Here is a 16,357-nt window from a genome sequence, read left to right as displayed (position 1 = left end):
TAATATATATAAAAAATATTTTTAATAAAAATTAAAACAAAAATTATGCTAAAACACAAAATTGTAAACTTGAAAAAAAAATCATAAGAAATCATTATAGAGTCTATTATTTCATAATAACCGACTCTTGAAGGTCTTATGGCATCATTTATTGTATAATAACCGACGACATAAGACCTTATGGTGTCGGTTATTTTATGATAACCGATGCCATAAGGTCCCTCCCTATGTCGTCGGTTATTTCATAATAACTGACATTATAAGATTCTTATGTGTTGCTTGTTTTTTATTCCCTATACAGTCGCTATCTACTTTTTACATAATCACCTGAAATAATGTTGGTAGTAAATTTTTTCATAACTAATGTTGAAAGCCCTTAAAAACCGTCTCTCAATTTTATAGTAGTGTAATTAGATATGTATTATTTTTGTGATACACATCATGGCCGAGTGAAATTATTATTATTAGTTACTTCATCAACTATAAATAAAAAATTATATATGAATCTAGCTACTATCAAGGAAAACCATCGATTGAAAGTCAACAGTAGATGTCTTTTACAAATAATAATAATAATAATAATAATAATAAATAAATAAATAAATAAATAAGAAAAGTACGTAAAGAAAGTTATAATAACATTCCTCAGATTGACAACTTACACATGGTCCATAAGATTTTAATGTCTCACAGTCAGTAGGTGAAGAAAATTAAACTAGTCATCGATCTTGTTGTCCACATATTAATTTTTGAACAATGTTGTCCACAATATTATTATTAGCTGGTATTGGTCAAATTATTATATTAATTGTCATAATAACGTCTAACACGTTCTAGATATATATATATATAAATATTTATATACTTATTGTATTAATTAAAGACATGATAATTTAATTATTATGACAATAAGAACACACTTTTGCCAATATATATATATATATATAAAATATATATATATTGGTAAGGTCTTTATATAAAATAAAACTAGGCCAACTTATAGAACTGTTTACAAAAATACTTCTCTTTCATTCTTGATCTATCTGTTACAAAAGATGGCAAAGGTGAAAATTATAGAAGTGTGCAAGGTAGTTCCCTCGCCTGCTAGTATGGCAACTACCTCTTCCTCCTCTCCAAACTCTCTCCCTCTTACTTGTTTGGACCTAATCTGGCTAAGATTTCAACCAATTCAACGTATTTTCTTCTACGAGCTTCCAAACTTAGAGGATCCAAATAGAGATACAACTCTGTTTTTCCATTCAGACATTGTTCCAAGGCTCAAACACTCCTTATCTCTCACCCTCAAACACTTCCTTCCTCTTTCCGGTAACCTCATTTGGCCCGAATCCTCTAACAAACCTCTCATTTTTTACAACGAAGGCAATGAGGACGCTGTTTCTTTTATTGTGGCTGAGACAGACGCTGATTTTCATCGTCTATCGGGCACAAATGAATTCTTAGAAGCAACAGAGTACCATCATCTTATCCCCAACTTGGCAGTGTCTCGCGAACGAGCTGCGATCTTAGCATTCCAACTCACTTTGTTCCCCAACTTTGGATTCTCCATTGGAATGGCCAATCACCATGCGGCAATAGATGGAAAATCAGTACACATGTTTTTAAAAACATGGACACATATTTGCCAATCCCAACAACAACAACAAGAGTACAACTACAGTTATAGTCCTTTGGAGTTGAAACCTTTTTTCGACAGAACTGTGATTGTGGACTCGAAAGGGATTGATGCAATCATAGCCAAACAGCTTCGAGAATTAGATGGAGGACCTCACAATAGAAGCTTAATACCATGGGAGATGGAAGTTCAAGCAGGTATAGTTAGGGGCACTTTCCAATTGACAAGAGAGAACATAAACAAATTGAGACAATTGTTGAAGGCTTATGATAACCTTCTTCACTTATCTACCTTTTGCCTAACATTTTCATATATACTTGTCTGTTTGGTTAAGGCAAAAGTATTGCACAAAGATGGCCAAAAAATAATTTTTGGCTTTGCTGTGGATGCTAGGTCTCGCTTTGAGCCTCCTTTGCCCGAAACATACTTGGGAAACTGTGTTGTAGGAAAGTTTGCAGATGCATATGCAAAAGATTTGGCTGGAGAAGATGGTCTTTTCGTCGCTGTAAAAGCCATTAGTAATGCCATAAGAAGTTTAGAGACGGGGAAGGAGACTATTTTGCATGGACTAGAAAATTTGGTTCCTATATTTTTAAAGTCGCTTGAAGGTAAACGTAGTCATGATGGATCGTACTCCATAGCTGGTTCACCAAAGTTTGAGCCTTACAATACTGATTTTGGATGGGGAAGGCCCAAAAAGTCGGATGTGGTTTCAATTGATAAAACAGGAGCAATAAGTCTTTCTGATACTAGAAATGGAGATGGAATTGAAGTTGGGTTGGTATTGAAGAAACATGATATGGAAAATTTTGCTTTTCTATTCCAACAAGGTCTTGAATGAACTACTATAGAAGCGAAGATATATGCAGTGTATCCCTAGATTGGTTTGAGATTTTCATTAGTGTTTTGCTCAATTAATTGTAAGAATAATTAAATTATCTGTCTTTTAAGTTTTTTTTTAGGATTACATAAAATTGGCCGTTCAGTCTCTAAGAGTTTAACTTTAATATCTCTATATTTATAATAAAGTGGTTGTTCAACTTTGAAAACTAAAAAGTGCGATGAACTTCATGTTAAATTACTACACAATGAGCATTTTATTATCAATAACAATAAACACAATTAATACTAGTAAACATCCAAGATCAATCATTTTATTTAGGGCATTGAATAATAATAAACATACTTTAATATTGTGCATTCTTTAAATGTGAGTCTCTTGATTCACCACAACATCTTCTAAGCATTAAGAGAGCTTATGGAAAGCATCCCCTTGTAAAACTTTTTACCACCATATCACTCATATTTTTCCCTTGTTCCACTAAAATCACACGCACACATATATATATATATATATATATATATATATATACTTATTAGGGGTAGAGTGGACATAGTTTTGGGTTTAAAATGCTAGTGGTGGTGGACTATAATTAGTGGGCCAATTTATAGTCATTAGGGTGCTTCCATGTGCCTCAAATGCAGATAATAAAATCGACCATCCCATTATGGTCCTAATGGCATAATCGGTATTATACCATGCATATAGTTATCCACATATATTAATATTGACATTTTATGAGCAACTTATTTATGAAGTCCATATAAAATATTCTAACACTTCATTTATTGTTAGAGATTTCATAAGTAGTGCTTATTTACCTATCGTAGCAGAAGTGGGGGTAGATTACAATGTTAGAATATCAAAGAATGTAAACAGTAAAAAGAAGTAAAGAAATAAAATAAAAAAGAAGTAAGGTCTAAAGATCAAGACATAGAGACACAATTTGACACGATTCTATAGATCCAAAATCATTTATTACAGTGTAAGGCATGGGCATTTAATAAGAAATGCTAAAGGACACCAGTTGTGTGTCAGTATTGCTATTGGTTCAACTAAGTATCGAGTTTCACATAGTTTAATATAATATTTCTTAAGGAGTATTGCTAGTCAATCGTAACGTGACATATCAAGAATGTATTAAGCACCACTGATGCCTAATAGTAATGCTTTTAAATAAGCAGCCGATGCTGACTCAAAATCCTTTTTTCTACCAGTCACGCGTTCTATCTAGCTAAGCCGAAGTCATCCATTCATTAAGTCGATATACAATCTCAATTGTCTCATTATCTATGTTTGATGTCGATATTGACGTATACTTAATTTTATTGACATTAGTATTTCTTAGTTCAAGTACGAATATTAAAATATTCTATGTAAGCTAACATAGTTAAGAATTGTTCACTTAGTGTCGGTGTTAATATATAATAATTTGTATAATTAATAATGTATGATATTATATATTATCAAGTCCTATAAAATAAAGATAACTTATAACATGTTCAGGATTCATGAACATATACTTTAAAATATGTTTAGTTAGTTTATTGGACCAAAATAATTAATTCTTTTTCACATTGGGCATGTAATAACCCCAATTTGGCTTATCATTCCTTAAAAAAGAATTGTGATGTTTATTTTGTGAATAAAGTTTGAGAGGGGTACTGTGGCTATGATGTTGAGAGTGGTATCAAGAGCAGTGTTCATTACACTCTCTTCTATGTGGGTAGATCAAAAACATTTATTAATCAATAATCAGGGCCGACTCTATGCATAAGTGGGTTAGATATGTGCCTAGAGCCTACTCATATTAGGAGCTCATGTAAAAAAATACTTTTAAAAAATATACATATTTTTTTAATAATTTTTTAAAATACCATTTATTTTTATAGTAACAGGCAAAAAAAAAAAAAAAAAATTACCTATGGCCTATATTTCAATTTAGGGTCGAGGCTATCAAAAATGGTTCATACCTCTTGAAGATTTAATCTCAAAATTTAAATGAAAAATGTTTACTAATTGTAATTGTAAAGTTTTTAATCTAAAATTAAATACTTAATCTTCATTAATATGAGCATAAAATTTGTTGTTAATCGCAAGTTGTGTCTAGTTATTTTTAACAATATTCAGAATATATTTTTCAATTGCTTGTAGCGTGTACGTAAGTCTAATTATCTTTTTTTTTATCTTGAAGAGAGCGGGGCGCCAACTTTTTTCTTTTTTTTTTTTTTTTTCATTTTGTTAAGAAATTACACTCACTGTGGGATTTTAAAAGTTGTTATTATAAATACAGCACTTCTAAGTTTGACCAATTTATATGGTATTTTTTTGTGTTTAGGTCTTTTTATGGTATTTGATATGCTATATATATGTAAATTAGGTTTTTATGTCTCATATTTAATGTTTTTATTTATTTAGGTATTTTTATTTGTCACTAATGTCGGAAAAAGTCATTGGAAATTGTTGTCGGTGCCGAAAAATAACTGAAGTAGCTTTCGGTGGAGGAAAAGTCGTCCAAATTGTTGTTGATACCGAAGAATATGTCGAAATTGGCATTGTCGTCGAAAAATAACCAAGAAACTGGTTTCTTGAATAAGGAACCAGTTTTCTTGATGAAGAAACCACTTTCTTGGTAATTTTTTCGGTGAAAATGCCAAGTTTGACGACTTTTCTGACACTAGCAGCTACTTCAGTGACCTTTCCGGCACGGACATCAAACTTCAGAAAAGTATCAAAATTGGTATAGTCACCTAAAAATTACCAAGAAACCAGTTTCTTGGTATTTCTCTAACGACAATGCCAGTTCTGATGAATTTTTTGGCGTTGGTAGCAACTCCGACGATTTTTTCGACAACGTTAGCTACTCCGGTGACTTGCCGGTACTGAAAGCAAACTCCAGAAAATTTTTCGGAATTGGCATTGTCGCTGAAAAAATTATTGAAAAAATCACCAAGAAACCAATTTCTTGATGAAAAAACTAGTTTTTTGGTATTTTTTTCGATGATTCTTTTGGCAATAATGTCAATTCCGATTATTTTTTTGGCGCCGTCAACAATTCCAGCGACTTTTCTAGTGCCAACAGCAACTCCAGCAACTTTTCTGTTTCCACAGCTAACTCCGATGCCTTTTCCGGCAATAGTAACAACTTCGGCAATCACTGTAGTTTCATTTGTTTTATTTTTTTATTAAAAAAAAATATGAAAGAAATTTTAATATCTTTTATGGTAATTCAATCCCATATATGTTAAATTTTTATTTAAATAACATATTTTTTCCTATTAAATTTCCTTACCATATTTATCTAAACTAGCTTTATTTTTTCCATATTTATGGAATTACCCTTTTTTTTTATATTACTGGGCTCCGAGAGAGCACCCCCAAACAATAAAAAGAACAAAAAGCAGCACTAGGGCCAGGGACCTCCTAGACTCAATAGAGACAAGAAAAAAACACCAACACAACCCAAAGTTAACAGAGTACAAACCAAAGCTAAGAAACCAACAAACTAACACAAGAAAAGAACAAACAACAAAGCGCTAAGAAGACTAAGAAAACTAAAACAACCATCTGCTCATCCGATGAGAAGGGAGCTGTCAAAATTGGACAGATCGATGCTCCCGAATTGGTTTGCACTGATTGCCCATTTGGCCACATCGTGAACCACACCATTAAGCCTTCTAGGGATCCAGGTGGCCTCCCAAAGGCAAAGTCGATTAGCAAAGTTATAAAACGTCTTCACCAAGTCCTGAACATTGTGGTGCAATGCATTGATCTCATTCCGCTTCCGGAGCACCGCCTCCACCGCGCCAGCCGAATCACTCTGGAAAATTACATTGTTAATGCCAGATTCCACACCCCAGATCAATACCGCAATCTCACCTGGAAAAGGGTCGGAATAGGTGAGCCGTCTAGTGGAGATGTAAGTAACTTCCCCTTCTTCATTCCTGAAGACAGCATCTCCAACAAATAGCATATCACTTATAGCAACATCAGTGTTGCAAGTAGTCCATCCAGGAGGGGGTGGGAGCAATTTGGAAAAGGCCATGCCATCGGGAGAGCGGAGCTCATCCATCTCCGTCAGCCTCCTATTGATCTAGGAAATAATAGCAGTAGGAGGAGTTTCAATTGCGTTATGAATCCGGTTGTTCCGCTCTTTCCAAATACGTTCGAAGATGGCATTGATATTTATGTTGTATCTTTCCATTACTTTAAAAGTAACTAACCAAAAGAGTACCCAAATGTCAGTAGATAAAATTTATTTGATTTAAAGTTTAGTTAATTTTTTCTTCATAATATATAGGGATTATTTATAAATACAAAAAATATATATATATATATATAAATACAAGTTATTTTTATAATTTTTATGATTTTATTTACAACAAATACAATCTTTTGATATATTTTTATATTGTACTCTTGTTAATTTATCGTCGATTTTTTATTATTCGTATGCTATTTTTTATTTTTATTTTGATGTTATTTTTCTAATAGTACTTTTATGTAGTTTTTTTTATTGTTTTGATATTATTTTTATAGAACACCGTAAAAATATTAAAATAAATTCTTTCAATGTAAAAACGTAAAAAAAAAAAAAATAGTGTATCCCTAATGTATATAGAAATTAACTAAATTGTTTCTTTTAATTATGATAATCTTTTGGGATATATACAATATTATGGAAATAAATAAATTAGAATTTAAATATATATATATGACATACAAAGTTAAGGAATTATTACATAGAAAATATAAATTGACACTTTTTTTTTACAAAAATAACTTCATAAGGTGTGAACATTTATACATTTTATGTAATTTTAATTACTAAAATACCACTTACACTATCACTTACACAATCAGATGATAGTTACAGGGTAGTGATTGTGTGGTTGCATCAGACGAAGGTTTCAATCAGACAAAAGTTTCTGGGTGGTTGCTGAATGGTTGCTGAATGTTTATGCCACTGTATTAATGCAAGCATGCATGCATGTGTGTACATGCAAGCCCGTTAGCGTGAAACCGTTACAAAGTGTTGAGTATGTTGTTTGTGTGAAGAGGAGTGAACGTGAAATTTGAATGCATATCGAGAAGAATGACGTTGGAGAAGGATAAGGCATGCAACGGAGAGACGTACAACCACACTTTCTACAAACTCTAAAACCAAGAAGGTACGAGTAGCGAAGATATATAATACACCTTAAAGGTCTGAGGACCTGACCAATGGTACTCTGCAACCTCAATCCTACAACTGGGGACCACACTCCTGCAACCGTGGACACACTCCTGCAACTGGGGACCATAGTACTCCTGCAACCGGGGACTACCTGACACAAGACAAAGATACGAGGTGCAAGGCCACCTGCACCTCCTGCACCTACAACGTGTAGCATGAAAGCGACACCTTGTTCCCTTGGGGCCACTGTGTACCTCAGGCCATTAGAGCCTATAAATACCCCTTTCTCAGGTGTGAGAGGGGGTTAGAAAATCATTCGTGTAACTTAACCTTGAGAACAATAGAAAGGTTATCATATTCTCTAATTTTGATATAGCAATTTGAATTCATATTTCATCTTTCTTTTCGTCTTAGATCTGAGCTTGAAGTATAATTTAATTTTTCGACCAATAAATTAGTTGACGAGTTCTCATTGTCAACACTAATATACTACAAAAATACAAACACATAATATAAAAGTTAAAATATTAATAAAAAGATAGCTAATATATAAACACGTTGAATAATGTAAATATACATTTATTTAACTTTTCAATTTAATTTTTATTTATACTTAGTATATATAATTTATACTTAATTTAATTATATTAATAATAAAATAATATATATGAAAAAAAATATAAATTTTTAATAAAAATTGGAAAAAAAAATTTATGTTAAAACACTTGTAAATTTGAAAAAAGAAAAAATCATACGAAATCTATAATAACTGATGACATTGTTTATTGTATAATAACCGATGATATAGGGTCCTATAGTATTGGTTATTTCATGATAATCAATGTCATATGGTCCTCGTCGATTATTTTTCTCCCTACAGCTTTACTTTTTATTTCCTCTCGCGTTGCATGGAACAATATCAGTAGCAAGTTTTATCAAAACTAATGTTCAAAATCCTTAAAAACTGCTTCTAAAGTTCAATTTTATAGTAGTTTAATTAGATATGTATTATTTTCATGTGATACACACCAGAGTGAAATTATTATCACTTCATCAACTATAAAAAATTATATATATGAATTTAGCTACTATCAAGGAAAACCATCGATTGAAAGTCAACATTGATGTCTTTTAAAAAATAATAATAATAATAATAATAAATAATAAGAAAAGTACGTAAAGAAAGTTATAATAACATTCGTCAAATTGACAACTTACACATTACACATGATCCATAAGATTTTAATGTCTCACAGTCAGTAGGTGAAGAAAATTAAACTAGTCATCGATCTTGTTGTCCACATATTAATTTTTGAACAATGTTGTCCAGAATATTATTATTAGCTGGTATTGGTCAAATTATTATATTAATTGTACTAGTCTAACACGTTCTAGATATATATATATATTTATTGTATTAATTAAAGACATGATAATTTAATTATTATGACCAATAAGAACACACTTTTGCCATTTCTCATATTATTTAATCTTTATTATATACATCATCGTTATATATATATATATATATATATATATATATATTGGTAAGGTCTTTATATAAAATAAAACTAGGCCAAACTATAAAACTGTTTACAAAAATACTTCTCTTTCTTTCTTGATCTATCTGTTACAAAAGATGGCAAAGGTGAAAATTATAGAAGTGTGCAAGGTAGTTCCCTCGCCTGCTAGTATGGCAACTACCTCTTCCTCCTCTCCAAACTCTCTCCCTCTTACTTGTTTGGACCTAATCTGGCTAAGGATGCAACCAATTCAACGAATCTTCTTCTATGAGTTTCCAAACTTAGAGGATCCAAATAGAGATACAACTCTGTTTTTCCATTCAGACATTGTTCCAAGGCTCAAACACTCCTTATCTCTCACCCTCAAACACTTCCTTCCTCTTTCCGGTAACCTCATTTGGCCCGAATCCTCCTATAAACCTCTCATTCTTTACAACGAAGACGATGAGGACGCCGTTTCTGTTACTGTGGCTGAGACAGACGCTGATTTTCACCGTCTATCAGGCACAAATGAATTCTTTGAAGCAACAGAATACCATCCTTTTATCCCCAACTTGGCAGTGTCTCGCGAACGAGCTGCAATCTTAGCATTCCAAGTCACTTTGTTCCCCAACTTTGGATTCTCCATTGGAATGGCCAATCACCATGCGGCAATAGATGGAAAATCAGTACACATGTTTTTAAAAACATGGACACATATTTGCCAATCCCAACAACAAGAAGAAGAGTACAACTACAGTTATAGTCCTTTGGAGTTGAAACCTTTTTTCGACAGAACTGTAATTGTGGACTCGAAAGGGATTGATGCAATCATAGCGGAACAACTTCGAGAATTAGATGGAGGACCTCACAATAGAAGCTTAATACCATGGAAGAAGGAAGTTCCATCAGGTACAGTTAGGGGCACTTTCCAAGTGACAAGAGAGAACATAAACAAATTGAGACAATTGTTGAATGTTCATAATAATAGCCTTCGTCACTTATCTAGCTTTTGCCTCACATTTTCATATATACTAGTTAGTTTAGCTAAGGCAAAAGGATTGCACAAAGATGGCCAAAAAATATTTTTTGGCTTTGCTGTGGATGCTAGGTCTCGCTTTGAGCCTCCTTTGCCTGGAACATACTTGGGAAACTGTGTTGTAGGAAAGTTTGCAGAAGCATATGCAAAAGATTTGGCTGGGGAAGATGGTCTTTTCCTCGCTGTAAAAGCCATTAGTGATGCCATAAGAAGTTATGAGACGGCGAAGGAGACTATTTTGTATGGACTAGAAAATTTGGTTCCTGTGTTTTTAAAGTCGCATGAAGGTAAAGGTAGTCATGATGAATTATACACCATAGCTAGTTCACCTAAGTTTGAGCCTTACAATACTGATTTCGGATGGGGAAGGCCCAAAAAATCGGATGTGGTTTCAATTGATAAAACAGGAGCAATAAGTCTTTCTGATACTAGAAATGGAGATGGAATTGAAGTTGGGTTGGTATTGAAGAAACATGATATGGAAAGTTTTGCTTTTCTATTCCAACAAGGTCTTGAGTGAACTACTATAGAAGCAAAGAGATGTGCAGGGTATCCTTAGATTAATTTTAGATTTTCATTAGAGTTTTGCTCAATTTGTAAGAATATTAAATTATGTCTTTAAATCCTTATATAAGGGTTCATTTGGAACGTATTAAGTCGTATTGTATTGTATTATATTGAATTGTATTTTATGTAAAATTTTTATGTAAAACAATATGTGCTATTAATTTTTATGAATATAAATATATAATATTTTAATATAAATTAAGGTTTAACATAGAATTATATAAAAATATAATATATAATTTAATTTAATATAATATAATAAAATATAATATAATACAATACAATACGATGTTACGAACAAATCCTAACAATTTAATTTTAATCTCTATATATATTTATAATAAAGTGGTTGTTCAACTTTGAAAACTAAAAAAAGTGATGAACTTCATTTATTGTTTGAGATTTCATAAGTACTGCTTATTTACCTATCGTAGCTGAAGTGGGGGTAGATTACAATGTTAGAATGTAAAAAGTAAAATGAAATGAAGAAATAAAATAAAATAAATAAAAAAGATGTAAAGATCAGGACATATGGCAGTGATAGGATGTAAATACATAATTTATATATATCTACATATATATATATGATCCAAATTCATTTTTTACTATAGTGTAAGGCATCGCCGCCGATGCTGACTCAAAATCCTCCTTTCTACCAGTTACGCGTGCACAGTACAATCTATCTAGCTAAGCCCAAGTCATCCATTCATTAAGGCCTTATTTGAAATGTTATATTAGGTCGTATTGTATTGTATTATATTGAATGAGATTATATATCATATTTTTATATAATATCTTATATTAAATTAGATTGCATTGTATTATATTGAATTGGATTATATATCATATTATTCTGGTGTAAAAAATATAAATGTGGACATTTTTTAAGGGAAATTTGATTTTCTATACTTAAAAAACTAAAATATTTTATTCTTAAACCAATACATTTTAAACTAAAAAAAATATGACACTTTTTTCAAAACCCCAAAAATACCCCTCAAACTCTCTCTGCATCTCTCTTTCTCTCTCTATCTCGGCATCCCACAATCCCAGGTACGATGGTCGGACCATGGGGTCCGATGGGTCTGATTGGTCGGACCCCATGGTCCGACCATCGGACCTGGGGTTTTTTTTTCTTTTCGATTTCAGAGAGACGAAGAGAGAGAGGGGCTGGGTCCGAGAGAGGGGGGCTGGGTCCGAGAGAGGGGGGCTGGGTCGGAGGTGGTCGGAGGTGGTGGAGGTGAGCCGTGGTGGTGCGTTTGGGTGGTTCGAGAGAGGGGGGTGGGTCGGAGGTGGTGGTGCGGTGATTTGGTGCGGCGTTTGGGTGGTCCGAGAGAGGGAGGCTGGGTCGGAGGTGGTGGTGCAGCGTTTGGGTGATTTGGTGCGGGTGGTCGGAGGTGGTGGTGAGGGTTGGGGGCGATTTGTTGGTGGGCGGTTGGAATATGCACTGTTGGAATATCTATGAGCCTTCTTTCAATGAAAAAATCTTAGTGCATAACCGTCACTACCTCTAATATTCTAGGCAAAATTTTGTAGTTTCAAGCAAATGATATGGAGAAATACACTGCAACGTCAAGCCTACATACAGCCATACAAAAAGGGCCACTGATGAAGATGGCGGTGATATTCAGATGTGGGTCAAGAAGAAAGATATATCAAATCCTCTATTGATTTGGACCGAATCCTTGATTGCGTGGTGAGTTTTTTGATTTTGAATTAAAATTTCCTTTCTTTTTAGATGTCCATATGAGTTATGTTGTGGATTTATTCTAATTTTATTTCTGAATTAGTGAAAGGCGTCTAGATTTTAGTACTTTTGTTTGAATGTTTGCACAGTGTGATGATGTGTTTTGAGTTAAAATTTTAATTTTAGTTTAATTGTGGGTGATTTCGTTCAGTTTGGTGTTGGGTTGAATGCTGAAATGGTGGTTAGTTGAATATATCTTGTTGTTTGTTTTTAGTTTTGTTCTATAATGTTGAGTTGTTATAATGGGATATATTGTAATCTTTTTGTTATTGGTTTGTTCTATATTTGCGCCATTTTTATGGCTTTGGCGCATTCCAAGGCTATAGCGCCTATTATATGGTTGGCCCCTAATTATTTAGGGTAGTTTGTTTAAATTTTTCACGACTTCTTTGTATTGAAAGTATAACAAAATGTTGGCACAATAAAATTGCAAAGTAAACAAGTTATGCACTAGGCAAATTTTACTAGTTGGAATATAAGGGTTATTTAAGTTAAGGTATGATGTAAAGAAAATTTTAAAGTGATATTTTAAAAATATTTTCAAGTGGAATAAGGTTTAAAGAGAATTAAGTTTAAACGATAATATCTTTTAGCTATGGTTGGTTCATATTTTTAAGAATTATTAGCAAAAAGGGAAAGTGCTAGAATTTAGTATTCAGATTCTAATATTATTATTTAAAATTAATCAAGTAATTTGAAGAAAATAAATACGAAGATATTGTAATAAAAGGAGGTGGGAACATTAATTGTTAAATGCTAATTTATTGTGTTCAGATATATTTGGGAAGTCAAATTTTATGGAATTTGGTTTGTAATCTATGTCGTATAGGAAGGTATCATTATAAATATTTTTATGGTAACTTAAAAGGATACAATTCTTGGAAGTTTTACAACCTGTCTTTTGGAAATTAAAATAGTAATAATTATGTCATAATAATTGAATTAGATTATTTTAAGTAATTTCAATTCAATATAGATTGATTTTAATCAAGTTTTACCATAAATAAATATGTATAAAAATTGCTTTTTTGGGATAAGTATAATAAAGGAATTTGTAATATTTTAGAAATGGGGACATTAATATGAATTAAAATGGTTGATTTTGTCTATTTTGGGAAGGATTATGGAATAAATGGGTCATTAATGCTTAATAATCAAGATTATTTTGTTTCATTGTATTGAATTACACTAATCATTGATAATCAAGGTTATTGAAGTACATTATTCGTTTCTTACTTTATTATTGCGATAATTTTCAAAGTAAACTTTTGATATCCTATGGATGGGAGCATTGCAGGGTTTTTGTTATTACTAGATTACATATCAAATTTTTTTAGGTTTTAGGGTCTTAGTAAGAGATAGTAATCCTAAGATGATGATAAAGTAAAATACAAGAGTTAAGTTGCTACTAGCCAAAGGGTTTTTATATGGGAATCTACTTTTTCAGTTTTTGAGTTTTGAGTGTTTTGATCGGATTGATAATTTTCTAATAAAATTTTTTGGTTTTCTGATTTGTTTTCAGTTTATTCAGATTCGTTAGCTTTGGGGACGACTATCAACAACGGGGAGATGTATTTCAACAAGTTAGGAGCGTTGTTTGAAGATGTTATAGCTTTATTGTCTAAATTTTTGGGGGCAGTTTTGTCTCATGTGGCTCGCTCTGAGAATTTAGCGGCCCATGGCTTGCCAAAGCATGCTCTGCGGTTAAACGATAAGCTATCCTGGTTCGAGGAGGTTCCAGCGCCGGTGGCGGGCGTGGGCGTCGTAAATTCATGAGTGATTCTAATCACTTTGTCAAAAAAAAAAATATGAATAGTTTTTTAGTAAATCGAATTGCTAAAATAATTAGAAGATTTTAGTATTAGTTATGATGTTGGTATTCCAACCTATCTATATAAATAAGAAAGAATTAAGTCGAATTGGATTGTGATTATATTAGTTAATTTTAATTAGATTATATTGACTATAAGTATGATTTTAATTTCACTATAAATAGATACATAAAATAATATAACTTTATTGTATAAATTATCAATGTGAGGATTTCGCCATCAATGGGAGATAGAGGACATTAATAATGAATTGAAAATTCTTAATTTGACTTTATCTTAGAGGATGCTAAAATAAATGGACAATAAAGCTTAATAAATATGAGTTTTATTATTTTATATTGTATCGAAAGATACTAATATGAATAGCTATATATAGTATTAGAAAAACATTAAGATATACATTATTATTTTCCTCTCACATCTATCTATCTTTTTTTCTTTTTTTTTGAAAAGCACATCTATCTATCTTAATACTACTAGTAGTGTAACGTCCCTGCTTCAAGCCTCCATTGGGTCCTTACACCCACGGAATGAATGGCTCTTATACACGAGTATGTCACTCTGGCTGCTTCATGGACTGATGATTGACCCTACAGACCAACACGAGTGTTTCCAGCGTGTTTTGTCCTCACTCACACGCATCTTGGGAAAACTTCCCAGGAGGTCACCCATCCTTGAAATTGCTCCAGGCCAAGCACGCTTAACTGTGGAGTTCTTTCGAGATGGGCTACTGAAAAACAAGATGCACCTTGTTGATATAGGTAGTACCAATCAATCCATTTAAGCCCTCTTCAACTGTGTAGTCCCATACCTACACAGTCTCAGAATCATCCCACTTGACCTTCCCAGGCGGTGTGGGATTGCACGGCTACCGCCGTTTCCCCTTACGGATCACGGGACTGCGGCGCATCACAATCACCCCCCCTTATGGGGTCCGACGTCCTCGTCGACCACACTTCCGGCTGGGTCAAGGCTCTGATACCATTTGTAACGTCCCCGCTTCAAGCCTCCATTGGGCCCTTACACCCACGGACTAATGGCTCTTATACACGAGTACGCCACTCTGGCTGCTTCATGGACTGATGACTGACCCTACAGACCAACACGCGTGTTTTCAGCGTGCTTTGTCCTCACTCACACGCATCCTGAGAAAACTTCCCAGGAGGTCACCCATCCTTGAAATTGCTCCAGGCCAAGCACGCTTAACTGTGGAGTTCTTTCGAGATGGGCTACCGAAAAACAAGATGCACCTTGTTGATATAGGTAGTACCAATCAATCAATTTAAGCTCTCTTTAACTGTGTAGTCCCATACCTACACAGTCTCAGAATCATCCCACTTGACCTTCCCCAGGCGGTGTGGGATTGCACAGCTTACCCGGTGTTTCCCCTTACGGATCACGGGACTACTGACTGTCACAAGTAGTATATTATAATTTAATTAAAATGCAATTAACTCCAATAGTCAAATAATAGTGTTTATCCTCTTGGTAATGTCAATCAAGAAAGCTTAGATTTTTCCAAAATTGTTTTTGAAAGATCTTCATCAAACAAGGCAGTCAACTTCTATGATTAATATAATAGAAATGGATCAAGTGGTAGTTGTTTCATTATACATATATGGTAGGGTTTATGTTTCATTACTTTTTACTAAATTACATACTATAATTTATTTTAGATGATATGGTCTTAGTAAGAGATAGTGACTTTAAGAAGGTTATGAAGTAGAGTGCTATAATTCAGTTGCTACTAGCCAAAGGATAATCCCTTTGGCTAGTTCTAGTAATTTTTAGTAGGGTTCTTGTTGCTTAGTTCTTGTTGTTTGGTAGATTCTGGTCAATTTGATAATTTTCTAATCTCTGGGGACTTAATTGTTATAAAAATATTTATTATTTACTTTACATTAAAATTATAATTATTTTGTGGGGGCTCTTTACTATTTTGTTGTATAATTATTTGAGTAAATAAAAGATATTTAATTTTTTTAACACTAACTTTTTTTTTACTAGGGGATAGCCCTCA

General features: G+C 32.9%; 2 protein-coding genes across 2 annotated transcripts; both read left to right on the top strand.

Annotated features, from left to right (window-relative positions):
* The first annotated feature begins 1,055 nt into the window (after positions 1-1,055).
* Positions 1,056-2,474, top strand: LOC115700296 (malonyl-CoA:anthocyanidin 5-O-glucoside-6''-O-malonyltransferase). The gene has a single exon (XM_030627866.2). The coding sequence runs from the start codon at positions 1,056-1,058 to the stop codon at positions 2,472-2,474; it is 1,419 nt and encodes a 472-aa protein (XP_030483726.1).
* Positions 2,475-9,289: 6,815 nt separating this feature from the next.
* LOC115701033 (malonyl-CoA:anthocyanidin 5-O-glucoside-6''-O-malonyltransferase-like) lies at positions 9,290-10,711 on the top strand. The gene has a single exon (XM_030628717.2). It carries the CDS (start codon positions 9,290-9,292, stop codon positions 10,709-10,711), a length of 1,422 nt encoding a protein of 473 aa, XP_030484577.2.
* The last annotated feature ends 5,646 nt before the right edge of the window (positions 10,712-16,357 follow it).

Source organism: Cannabis sativa, chromosome 8 (genome assembly GCF_029168945.1).
Source record: "Cannabis sativa cultivar Pink pepper isolate KNU-18-1 chromosome 8, ASM2916894v1, whole genome shotgun sequence".
Classification (NCBI taxonomy): domain Eukaryota; kingdom Viridiplantae; phylum Streptophyta; class Magnoliopsida; order Rosales; family Cannabaceae; genus Cannabis; species Cannabis sativa.
The sequence above is the reverse complement of the archived record's forward strand: the minus strand, read 5'-3'. Positions and strand labels throughout refer to the sequence as shown.